At 28.9% G+C, this 14,022-nt stretch overlaps 1 protein-coding gene across 3 annotated transcripts in view; it reads right to left on the bottom strand.

The window, feature by feature from the left end:
• The window catches only part of LOC136973199 (ATP-binding cassette sub-family C member 5-like), a 100,425-nt gene that overhangs the window by 13,245 nt on the left and 73,158 nt on the right, over positions 1-14,022 (bottom strand). For all 3 annotated transcript variants that reach the window (XM_067267909.1, XM_067267903.1, XM_067267915.1), the window contains 3 exons: positions 8,208-8,255; positions 2,798-2,991; positions 2,525-2,719 (listed from right to left, as the gene is read on the bottom strand). In XM_067267909.1, the coding sequence (XP_067124010.1) occupies positions 2,525-2,719; positions 2,798-2,991; positions 8,208-8,255 (437 nt within the window). The remainder of the gene's footprint in view (positions 1-2,524; positions 2,720-2,797; positions 2,992-8,207; positions 8,256-14,022) is intronic.

The following is a 14,022-nucleotide window of genomic DNA, read 5'->3' as shown; positions in this document are numbered from 1 at the left end:
ACATGTAAAGATGACACGAGTAGATTTGCCATTCCACGCCAAAACAAACGATGAAATAATTTATGTAGCCAAGTCAAATTTTTGTATCCCAAAAAGTAGCCAATGCACTAAATGATCTTTTGGGTGCAAAACTAAAACATGGGCAGCCTATTTTGGTACAATGTAGCCAAATCTTTTCATTTGAGGTACAGTACAAGATATGCATATAATTTATGGTGGCAGCCATCTTAACTTCTGTCTTCAGTATTTGCGAAACTCATGCACTAGTAGTACAGTACTAACTTAAGATGGAAATAGCTTAACTGTCTTTTAACATAGAAGCTTTACTAGGAAACATGCCCAATATATATTTTTAAAAACTCTTTATGAGTGTATACTAAAGGCATCTTGTAATACTTATTAAAAAAAAATTGTCATAAGACCATGCAAATTTCAAAAAATTAAAAAACAAGTACATAAAGATCTCAATGTTTTAATGAAGTTTACAATTTTATTTTGGGCTGCATTCATCACAGCATTGAGCTGCATGCAGCCTGCAAGCCATGGGTTGAAAAGTCGTGGTCTACAGGGTAATAGAACAAACTTTAAAAACATTCAAGAGATTTTTTTAATACAATGTTTGAAAAAATAATGAAAAATGAAATTCCTTAAAACCAAACCTTCCAGTAGAGTTATTAAACTCCATCAAAAGTTACCTTTTTCTAATTCAAGGTACACAAATCAGACAAGCCTCTTTTCTCACTGCTAAATAAACATACAAATCCAACTTCAAATAATTCTGAAGATTTTTCTGGTGAAGTGCTTCCTCAAACATGCCAGATGGTCAGAGAAAACTACACATACAAAATATACTATGACTATGCCATAATCCCTGATAAAACAATCTATCAGAACAGACCAGACATTACATTCATTGACAAACAAGACAAAATTATACACATCACAGACTTAGCTGTACCAAACATCTACAACATACAAAATTTGTATGTTAAAAAAATTAGCAAATATTCAGAACTTGCCCATGAAATAAAACATCTAAGGGGAATGGATGACATGTATTGTGCTGGTAATCCTTTCTTACATGGGCCTCAGACCATAAACACTACACAAGTCTTAAAACACTAGGACTTCACAATAGCACATACATTGCTCGACAGAAGACTGCCAGACTAAACATATATCACGTAGGAAGGAAATTCTTAAGCAGAGATACATACATGAACAGCACATAAACATTTGGTTTTGGTAGTTATGCCATAACTTCTGGCATTGCACTAGACACTGCTTCACATACCTTGTAGAATATACTCCACTAATACAATAATAAAAATAATAACAACAAATGTGCTAAAAAAATTAAATAGATTTTAACATGGATGATATGTGCAGTATATTTGATATTTAAAAAGCTGTTGAGTCAATACGAATTTGGCAATGAGACCAGTGTGGCTCCTGGCAAGAATAATTGCAATATGCATGTAGAGTAAATAAGTGAAATAAATTAACTGACATTAAAAAGTCATTATTATTAATTTTACTAAGAAAGTTGTATATAAACTCTATAATATCCAACAATACAAGTTCAAAAGTTAATTGTTTAGCTCTTATTTACTTTAGAGAACTAACAAACCATTAATTAAAATCATCAGTTATCTTCTAAATAGTTCTCAGAGAGTCATTATATAGAAAAGGGTAAAATTATTGGAAATTCTTTAGCTTTTAAGATACAAGTTTAAATAGAAGTGTCTAATGTTATCAATTAAAATATGGATTGACTTACAGAAAATAAAGGCCAATTAAAGATCAAGCATAATATAAAAGCTTTTGGCAGTTTATGGATAATCGGGTTGCAATTTGAAAAAATTTTAGACCTAAAAACTCCCACTGTCATCTGTTGTCTGTTCTTCCTTCCATAATTTCTGTTGGTATGTAGTTAATTGGGCCTCCTTTACCTGCACTTTCATGTTATCTTATTTCATGTTATTTCAATTCAAAACTTTCCCTGAAAGCATTTAATAGATGACTGGCACGACTCTATTGATAACAGGAAAAGTATGATGTACAGGGGCAAGACATTACTAACTTGAAATGGACTGCACACATTTAAGATTAAATTAAAAAAATGATTAAAAATTGCAGCCTGGCATTGTGACGATGTCACAATAAATAATTGTTTGTTCATAATAAATAGGAATATGTATAGCATGAAAAAGATTTTTCATTATTTTTAAAAATGCTCTTAGTAAGTTTAAGCAAAGGAAAAGCTGTTAAACGAGGTAGTAATTGCAATTTAAAACTGACAGATAACCTGCAATGGCACATGTCCCACACTCCCTTTCAATCTGGCAGAGATAACCCATGGATTATTCATAGGAATTTACCATAATTATGTAAGCTTAGAGCAGCTAATATTTATTGTTTGACTGATGTTAAATCTATTTGCATATTACTATTTATATTTATATAAAAATGTAATAGTGTTCTATAGCAATAAAATAAATTAAATATTTTCATAAAAACTTACCTTTGCACAAAAGATTCCTTTTATTATTCCAAGAATTAATACAACAACAACAGACAAAGCATAGATTAACTGAAAATGATGTTCTTCTAAATGTACTGCATTATCATCTTTAAATTCAGAATTGTTGGACTGTAATGAAGGCAGAGACTCATTAAATGTAAAATTTTGTTTCCAATTTTTAGGAGAGCTCCGAAACTGAAATTGAAAGATTTTATTTTACAATAAAAAGTTATCATTTATAATTTGAGTTACTATGAAAAAACTATTACTTACTGTATCCATCCAATATCTCAACCAAACAAAACTAAATAACAGAGAAGAAACAAAAGCTAGGAAAAGAAATAATAATAATCCAACAACAAAAGGACCTCCTGAAGATCTTATATAATGACGATAGGATTTCCAAGAAACAGCACCTCTACCCATATCTTCAGCAATGACAAGTTTGTCTGTATCAAAATTATCATCTATGCAGAAAAATATATTCTTTCAATTATTTTGATTTTTCATATATGTAATGATTATTGTTATTTAAATTAATTATATTAGTAATATATGATTTCAGTCAATTTTTTCTATAATAATTTAAGAAAGAAATATTTCAATTTTTATTTCTAAATTACAACAAAAATAAATAAATATATATTTCAGAATAAAACTGCTTTTTACATAAAAGAGTACCAAATTTATTGTAATAAAATCTAACAATCTTAATAGAAAATCATAAATTTATGGCATAATTTCAAATACAAATACATCAAGCAAAAATGATCTAATAACAAAATATAATTTCTAAATAATTCTTAAGAAAATTTTGTGTTTTATATTGTTGATTACCACAGAATGTTAAATTTGGGCTGAGTTTCCAATTTTCAAAAAGTTTACTGGGCCTCTGTATTCTGACTCTTTCTAATATATATAGAAAACATATTTTATAAGGATATATTTAGAATATTTCTAACTATAAATTAGAAAATATTAATTGCTTACAATATATATGTCAGATCATGCTGTCTTTTTCATAGTGTATAAATAACACGAAGGTGTGTGAAACTAGTAAGTTTTTATTTTCTTAACACGAAGTTGAGTTTTCACGACAATTATGTATTAGTCTATTCCATGAATTTTCTTCACAATCCTACCATCAGTAGACAATCAAAAATACAGTCAAGAGGAGCAATAACAGGAGAAGTTCCTCAAATTTTCGTGTCACATATAAGCTTTCTCCTAATTGTTGAGTCAATTGGAGCAGAGTCCATTAACTTTTATAATTCTTCCCTTGCACACTCCCAACATCACTGGTTGCCTTCGTGTTCTTCCCATAATGGCACCAAAAATAAAAGAAAGTCCTTCTCTCAACCACAAGTTAATATATACCACCTCCTACTCCCCTGCCCCTCCGGGCAATAACAGGCAATGGAACATTCTAGAAGCTTATAAACAAAGGCTTTGTAACTGACAATATAATTTTTATATACGAAAATGACAAGCGATTGTCACATTATTGCTGTGATAATTAGTCCCTCTTTGGCAACTATTTTGTACATTTTTGTGTGTCTGTATCAGTTTTTAGTGAAATACATAATGTTATAGAGTTGTCTAAAGAATATATTCAGGCATATTATACTATATAAATATAAAGGAGGAAATAATGCAACTGTTGCAACTCAAAATATACAAAAAGTTCATGGAAACATTGTTATTAGTGTAGGCCAATATATATAATGGTTCACAAAATTTTCTTCTTGAAATTAGGATTTAAAATATGAGCAAAATTCAGAAATCTAAGCTATAGTCAAGCCATGAATCTTTAATAGTTATTATAAAACACAGAAGAAAAATCTAGCAATAACAATTGAAGAATTAGCCATAACACTCTAGTCAAGTCACTTGACCATCCACTTGACAGTTAAAAAGCATTGAAAAAACAGTCAAACTGGGAAACTCATTTTTATAGTTGCATGGTTTTTTCCATGGTTTTGTTAATTTCCATTAACAAAATCATCATAAAAAATCAGTATGTGTTTCCTTTTTTTGATTGAGCCATTCTAAACTGAAGAAAAAAAGTGAATACTAAGCCACAAACAAGTATTAATTAAGTACTGTAGACATTGGCTAGTCCAGGAAATGAGCTCAATCTCAACCAAAACAAGATTACATCTACAAAAGATTTTAGTGTCTGTTTGGTGAGATATGAGAGAATGATACACTGAGTTTTTACTTCCAGATTACTAATGAAAACAATTAAATTGAATTGACTGGTTAAACTACTGTTGAGTTTCTGATATATGTAGACACTCAGACTATGATTTATGACTGACAAATCACAGATCATGTAAACAATTGTGTCATATTGCAATACAAATGGCAGACAATCATAACAGCAGAAGGAAATATGCTATACTGAAGCTGTACTTAGAATTCTCCATAGTATATAAAATCTGAGTGATCAACTCTCCATTCCTTGTCATTGGATATTATAGATAATAAAATTACTTTTTATTTAAGTTTTTTTTTTTTTTTGAGTTTATTTTATCATTTATTATTAACCTGGCACTATTTGTGGTTGGATTTGTAATGCTTATACTTGAGGGTGAGGGCTGCATTCACTCTACATATTTTTGTATTCTTAATGAGAAATTTTACTTATTTCAGAAAGTTTTGTTATGAGTAATACACATTTTAATATTTTCCTTACTTTATTTCAGTTAGAATACATTATAAGTAATTTCAATATAGAAACAGAAAATTGAGAAAAATTCAGGAATCTAATCAGATCAATAAGATCAATAAAAACAGAAATTTGATATCTGAAATTATAGTTAAACTTAATTATAATTATAATTTCTATTTAAGTTCTGAATCTGTTTAGTCTGAATTTTTAAAATGGCATTGTTTGCAGATTTTTATCACTTGGTATCTGCAGATTGATGCAGTAGTCTACATGTTATACTCTTAGATGCTGTTTTCCTATTCTTCTTTTTTGGGGAATATGCACTTTTTATTGATACTGATGCCTGTGATGGATCTAGTTTCTTTCTCAACACTTCCAGGATTTTCATATGGAGATCCTAACTCTCATTGTTTGTGAGGAAAGAGCCTACATTTTCTTTTTGAAACTCCTCATCAAACCATTTCAGAAATATTTATTATGTTTTACGATAGTACATATATACAGTAGAGCCCCACTAGTCTGAACTAATTGGGAACAAGCCTTGTTCGGATTAGCCGAATAATTGAAATAATGCAAAAGCAAGCAGTAAAACAGGTCTGGTTTATATAGATCCAACACCATCAATGATCTCAGTGCCCCACTCTTTATTTCATCTGACTTGCACTCAATAAAGGGCACAAATAGTTAACAAAAACAAGTATTGTAACTTTATGCTTTAGGAACAACATCCCAGCACTTCACTCACAGACTGCATGTTTATGAGGTGGTTGCGAAACATAGCATCTTCTAGCTGACTTTCATCGATTCGTGAAAAGAAACAAACAGACTTTGTTATTTCTGAAAAATGACTTTCGTTCCTGTTTTTGTGTATAAGTACTGTATAGATCTGCCATTTTAATAGGCATGTCAAACACTGATTTATTAATTTTGTACAGTATTAATACAGTACTACAATAAAACAATTCATTTTGTGGAATTCTAAATGTTTTTGTAGCATTAATACCATTTAAATTTAACTGGTAAATACAAAAAAAAACGTATATTTTGTGAGCTAAAAAAATTTTTATCCACCAACTGAAACATGTTTGGATTAGGTGGACATTCAGATTAGCAGTGTTCAGACGCTACTGTACAATATCACTTTGCAATTAGAATTGTATCACCCAGAATGTGAAAAAAAAGACACAGGATTACTCATGAATGAGAGCTGAGCTAACAAAAACAGTATTAAGTGTTAGTGATGACTATTATTTACGATTCTGGTATATTGTTGAAGGGGGTACTTGGAAAGGAAAATAGACAAGAGTTTGTCCACAAAACTTCCAAGAAGCCCAAGTTACAAGTGCTTGAATATGAAAGGTGAGTGCAGCACTCACCCTCAACTAACAGTGGGTTAAGTCATCATTACTATATATTTTATGATTATTATATAAAAATAGAACGAAAATAAATTAATATAATTTTTAAAAATTTACATTTGATAGTTTTGTATATAACCCAAATATGAAATTTATGGAATTTCCATTCCATTTTTTCATTTTACTTATTTTAGAATTATATCTACAACAAAGTGTAATAGAAAAACATTTTAATGTTTGAGATAGCACTTTCTAAACTGCATATCAATAAGTGCCAGGCTTTCAACAGCTGTTCTGAAGACACAAGATATATGGTAAGGTGGATTATGCAATGATTTTATTTTCATTTTAGCAATTTTCTGTAAGATATATGCCATTGCAGGTTATACATACAAAAATGTGATAATGAGTAGATGGTCTTTACTCATTGTGAGATCCCGGGGGGAGGTAAGAGGAAGGCTTATTTCACTTTCCGGTGACAGGTCGAGGGCCCGCTCACTTGTCTAGGATGGCTGTTACGTTGATGGCGCATTAAGCGTTATGCGAGTGGAGGAGGAGGACGGATGGGGTCAACAATAAGGCGAACCTGACAGTCAAGAAAGACACCATTTTATAACAAAACAAGATTTATTAAAATCGAAACGAACAAAACTACACTTCTACCCTTATATACAAAAGGGGGACCGGAGAAAGAGAGTTTACAAATATTCGTTCATACCTTTATAAATTCCGTAATAGACAGAGTCTGGTGAATGTCCCAGTAGGTAAATATTCACTCAGAAGTGATAATAATCTTCGGGATGATGGAGAGTCAGTTAATTGGGCGGTGGAGAGCCCCTTGGGGGGGAAGGAAGCATCTTTTATAGATTCTTGATGAGAAAATCGGTCACGTGATCGACAGTGAATTACAATTAGGGACATAGGTGTTCTCGGGATTCAAAACAAAATGACAAATTCAGACGCCAACTGTAAATTATCATGCAAGTTGATCTACATGCTGCAAGGGAACAATGGCTTATTGACAGTTAGGGGACAATTGTTGCCAGTCAAGGGTCAACATTTTCTTGGTTATGGAATGTTGTCAATTAAGCCGTTGTATAAGAGGAGTGAAATAATTTAGAAATTTAGATTCTTAACTTCCAGATTTCACACTCATTATCACATTTTTGTACAATTCTATAGGTGTTAATTTATTAAAAATTTACTGTAACTTAACCTAACCTACACAGTTTTACAAAAGTTACAGTAACTTTCGTAAAAAAGTGTACGAGTTAGGTTAGGTTACATTTATTAATTCTTAATCTCCTACAGATATAAAAATCAATAAGCTATTAATTAATGTAAGAAATTACTAAGATAAATTTATTACTTTCTTATTTATTTCTATTTTTAGATTTGTGTTTATCATTAAATTAACACGTTCAGACAGATTATTTATTTTTTCCTTTATTTATTGCTTTAGTTATCATTTTTAAATTTCTAGTTAATTCTACTATTAATTAAACAATAGTAGTTTGATAAATAAATTCCGTAACTTAATTTTTAAAATAATTACTAAATATTTAATAAATTAACTTATTAAAAATTTGCTATGAATGATAATTATGTTCATTATATTAAAAAGAGAAAATTGTATTCTATTTTTACTAACCTGTTTTATCATCGTTAGCAACATTATCCTTCTGACCCGATTCTTTAGCTGTTTAATAATTGTCAAAATTATAAAATGTAATCAATGTTAAATTTTAGAATATTTAATATAATTTTTTAATTATTACTTAATATAATATTTATATATTAATGACTACTGTAACATATTTGCTTATGTTAATTATTATATTAATTATTTAAATTAAAAATAAGAAATCATGTTTCTGAATACAAATGGAATTAAAAGTACTTCAAAAATATTAAAGTTAACATTGTAAAGTAATTCTTGTTGCTACAAGACAGGTTAGTTTTATCTAAAAAGGACTGAGGTTAATTATCTAAGAAGAATTTTATTAAATCAAAAAAAAGAGAAATTTTTCCATCATAACGAATGAAATTTTTGATACCACAAATGTATACAGAGTGAGTAAAAAAAGGCATAAAATCCTTAAACATTCATAAAAAATAGAAGAATTATCAGAATTAAATGTGGTTTGTGTGGTAAGTATTGTTAACATTTTTGTCAATGGAAAAAATTAGTTCCAAAAATTATCAATAGGTGGCATTGACATACAAAATACAGTAGAGCGTCGTTTATCCGAATCAATTGGAGACTGTGGTTGTTCGAATAACCGATTATGTACGAAAAATATATTAACCTATCCGATGTTGTAATTTTTCTCTGTTGCGTGTCGCTTTGCGTCGAATTTTCATTGATTTTAAGCCTAACAAAAATTTTTATAATAATAATTGGGGCTATTGTATCGTTAAAAATTATTTCTTTATTTTGTACAAACAAAATAAACATATTGAAAAATATAAAAACAAAAAAATTATACTTTAGAAGTTAATCTAGTATCAAAAACGTTCGATTCAGCACGACACAGCCCGACTGGAACCCTTTCGATTAACCGACGTTTCGGTTGACCAGCTTTTGGACAAACGACGCTCTACTGTAAATTCAAATGACAATGACAACAGATATGACTTTCAATGTGTTTATTAGACAAGTGTTCAACTCCACCAGAAGATATAACACAATTTAGCCAAGTAACAATGCCCAAACCTGTAGAGTGCAGCATTTCCAGATGGATGTTGTCTCATGACAAATAGCATTTTTCAATTCCAACAATGTGGAAGGACCTAATGAAAACACTTGAGAATTTAAATACCCTCATAATCAGAAATCACATTGAAAGTCATTTTCATTGTCATCTGCATGTCTACTTGTTGTCTTTTGTATGTCAATGCTACATATCAGTGATTTTTGGAACTATTTTTTTCTTGCAAACTACCCTTCCATGCTCCCATATAAACCACATTTCATTCTGATAATTCTTCCATTTTTTTTGTTAATGCTTAAAGTTTTTGTGGACTTTTGCCTAACCTGTTGTTATGTTGTCTGTAAGCTGTAAGTTACTACAATTGTTTCGTGTTTAATAAACACATTATAAAAAGGATGTTAAAACAAAAATTCACACAATGGCAAAAATATAATTTTAAAAATGCTTTACATAAACAAGTTTTTGATTAAGTAAAAATATAGTTTATAAAAAAAATATTTATAACAATTTTCCAATAATAAAAATCACACTCCAAAACAAATTATCAATCAATCAATCAATACTTTATTAATATACACGTATATACATCATATAGTTTAGTACAGTATTAGTTAGTATTAACAATAGAGAACAATTTCTCTGTTTAGGGGGAGTTTTACAAATTATTTAAGAAAAATATAACTGGAAATAGTAAGTTTAAATTTAAAAATATAGATTACAAATTAGTTCTTATTTTGTTTAAACATCAATTATGTTTACAAATGTAGTGAGTTATCTGCTTTCCCATGACAGCAGATAATTGCACAGACATTAATTTTGATTTGACAAATAGTATCGTTCTGAAACTTTTACAAAATAATTGTAAATTTTATATAAATCCGTTTTATTAAGATTTGATTTAAATTCCAGTTCTGAATTTGTTTGACATATTTGGTTTATATTATAGTAATTGCGTAGTTTTAGAAGATCTTTACAGCTTTGAATTAAGTGGAGTAGTGAAAATTCTTTAGATTTGCATAAAGGACAATAGTTTCTCGTTAGGTCAATATATTTATTATTAATAAACACAGAATATTATTTAAGCGGAGTTGAATTATTAGACGCTTCACATTAAGATTTATTGGTAGAAACATATAAAGTTGTAAGGATGGAATTTGCAATAATTTAATATACCATGAATGCTAACTGCTTTGATATAATGAATCTTGATCTCTTTTTATTGCTTGTGAAATTGCAGAATCTATCAGAAGGGAGTAACCAACTTTCCAATCATTGATATTATCATTGAACAATAGTATTGATGTACCAGAACTATTTAAAATATGATTTAATTTGTATTGCCATAGTTGTTTGAATTTTTGGTCTTTACTATGAATAATATTTTGATGGTGAAGATATGTTATTGTACTATCGTTTTTAAATTTAATTCTATAGTAAAATTTAATAATACGTTTTAAAACAAAGGGAAAAAACCAAATTCTATTTACTTCATGTCTCACAGCGTAACCTGGAGTTGTTCTCTCCAATTGAAATAGTTTGCGTAAATAATAAACATGAAGCATTTCTAATTTATAAATATAATCTAAACACCATATTGGGCTTGCATAATATATTATTGGAACAATTGTTGTGTTAAATAGTTTAATGTGAATTTTCAAGTTTGTAGTTTTTAACCTAGAACATAGAAATAACAAATTATCAATAGCTTGTTTTGCTTTTATTTTTATTTTATTAAAATGTGCCCTAAAGGATAAATTCCACTCAAACCTGACTCCCAAATAATCTATTTCATTTACCGTATGTAGAAGGATATTTTCATGGTATATTTTAGTATTACTTTCAGATATCTTACAGTTGTTACGAAATATAATTATTTTCGTTTTGGAAGGATTTATTGTTAAATATAATGATTGTAGAAATTTATTAAGTTGATTTATTTTCCTTTGTAGTGAAATTTTTGTTGGAGCCAGGAGCACGAGGTCGTCCGCAAAAAGAATATAATGATAAGTTCTATTTCCTATTGTAATTCCATCGGTTAGTTCAGTAAATAGACGATCGATACCAATAAGATAGAAATTAAATAAATATGGAGATAAGGGATCACCTTGGAGGACTCCACGAAGTAAATGTAAATTTTGAAAAATATTGTTGTCTTGTTTTATCTTAATAATATAATTTAGATATAATTTTGAAATTACTGAAGTAAATTGAGTACTTGCACCACTGGATTTAAGATTGTGTATCAATAAAGGCACATATATTGAATCAAATGCTTTTTGGATGTCGATAAAGGCAGCATATATTTTCCTATGTTTTTTTAAAAGATAGAGTTGAATTATCATTAATAAAGTAAAAATTGCAAGTTCGGTTCCTTTATTAGTAGTAAATGCATATTGAAATTCAGCTTCCAGTCCCATTGTTCTAGTCCATAACTTAAATTTATTTGCAAGAAGTGAAGTAAAACATTTTCTCATTACTGGTAGTAATGCTATTGGTCTATAGTTGCTGGGAGAGAACGGATCACCCTTTTTATATATCATTGTTATAATGGCTGAATTCCAGGATTCAGGAAAATACGCAGATTTGTACATACTATTAAACAAATGTAGTATTATTATTCTAGAACTAGTTGATAACATTTTTAAGAAATCGATAGGAATATTATCACATCCTGGTGTTGTCTTGCTTTTTGATTTTCTAATAACATCCTCCAACTCAGTTATTGTAAATTCAGAATCCAGGATATCATCATAAACTTTTATGCTTGTGTTTAACGGTATTTCCATATTAATTTGTGGAAATCTATTATAAAATTGTTTCCAGGTATTAAAGTCTATTGTAGCAGTATTCCCATTTAGGTATGATTTGGGCCGAAATCTTCGTATTGTATTCCAGAATATGCTGCTGTTATTATTATTTTTAATTGAATTTTGTTCTATTTTCCGAAAATAATTTAATTTTTTAGTTTTAAGATTATTATACATTCATTTAGTTTTTTTTATAACTGTTGAGGTTAAATACTGTTGAATTTTTCCTGAATTTTTTCAATGTTGCTTGTTTTGTTAATTTCATTTTATAGCAATCTGAATCAAACCATCCTTGCTTAGGTCTAGTATTTTTATTTATACATTTGTATTCGTTTAATATAGTTATTATTAAATTATATATTTTTTCACTATTAGCAATTGTAATTTCTGGAATTGCTTTAAGTCGATTGTCAATCTCCCTCCGATATTTTGAGAATTTATATTTTATTTTTGAAGTATTTATATTTTGCTTATTAGTTCCTTTTGTTGAGGATATTCGAAATTTGGTTATTGTGGGAAAATGATCTGATGCATCCATTAATGTTGTCGTAAATTCCGTACAATAATCCAGAAGTAGTTCAGAACATATTGTAAAGTCAATTGTTGATTTCCCCAAATGAGTTAAACAAGTATATTCCGCAGGAAAATCAGGTTTAATACGATCATTCAATATATAGAGTTTATTTTCTTTTATGAAGTTTAGCAGCTTTTTCCCCAAATTATTAACCTGTTTATCCTTTGATACTCGATTGTTACTAATTAAATGATTTGGTCCCTTATATCTGGAATCCATTTCGTCACCAATTCGAGAATTAAAATCACCCAATATAATAATATATGGAGTTATATAGAACCATGATTCTATAACTTGAAAGATTTCATTTAGAGTATTTACATCCCCGGGAGGAATATAAGTTAGTAATATCATCATTATTTGATTATTCTTATTTAATTCTTTGTTTCCAATTATTGTGATGAGAAGTAATATATAGTTTCTTGATTTTTTAACTTGAATTATTTTACAGTATTCCCTTTCCATCAATAAACACAAGCTGCCGCTTGGTCTTACGGGGCCAACTGGTTTACTTGCAATTGAAGATTCAATTAAAAATTTATTCAAGAAATTTGTAGTATAAAATTTTTCCATTGTTATCCAAGTTTCCGTTATACCAATAATAGCCGGCCTATATCTAATATGCAAAGAATTGATAATTAAAGTTTTGTTTTTTAGACCTTGACAATTCCAATTTAATATATCAAAGGAGCAATCATTATTAGGTTTATTCAAACTTTGGGTTTGTGTTTGATTTGTGTTATATCAACTTCCCAAAACTATCGTTTTACGGTAAGGTAAAAAGTATCAGCATATACCAAACTTTTCAGATTAATGTTAAGTAATTTTCTCAGGTCCTGATATTAAGATATCATTATGTAGTTTAGCCTGTGCATTCTGTTTCTGTATTTCGTGTAACACTGGAAGTAGATTTTTTCGTCTTATTCTTGTATTTTTATTAAGATCTGGGGATATTTGAGAATCTCTCCAATCTTCTAACTGATTTTGCATTTTTTTCCGAATAAAAGCAGAAAAGATTCGATTACGAAGTTGAGTATTTTTAAAAATTACTTTAGTAGTAATTTTTGGTGATTTTGTTAACTGAATCACATCTAAAATGTCCTCTTGAACTATATCACAAATTTCCAATAAGGAGGTAATGAAGTTATAAATTACTTCTTTAGAAACAGGTTTCAAATTAGGATAGTTATATATTATAATATTACTACGATTATTGTCATTAACTAAAGAATCTAGTCTATAATACGTAAAGTCCTTCTCATTTTGCATAATGTTTATTTGTTGTCGTAAATTCGTAATTTGTTCTTCCAATTCTGCCTGTTTTTCCTTAGCTTCGTTCAAATTTTCATGAATTAAATTTATTTCCTCCTT

Source organism: Centruroides vittatus, unplaced genomic scaffold (assembly GCF_030686945.1).
Source record: "Centruroides vittatus isolate TY-2023 unplaced genomic scaffold, ASM3068694v2 contig_1074, whole genome shotgun sequence".
NCBI lineage: Eukaryota > Metazoa > Arthropoda > Arachnida > Scorpiones > Buthidae > Centruroides > Centruroides vittatus.
This window is presented reverse-complemented; position numbering and strand designations above follow the sequence as displayed.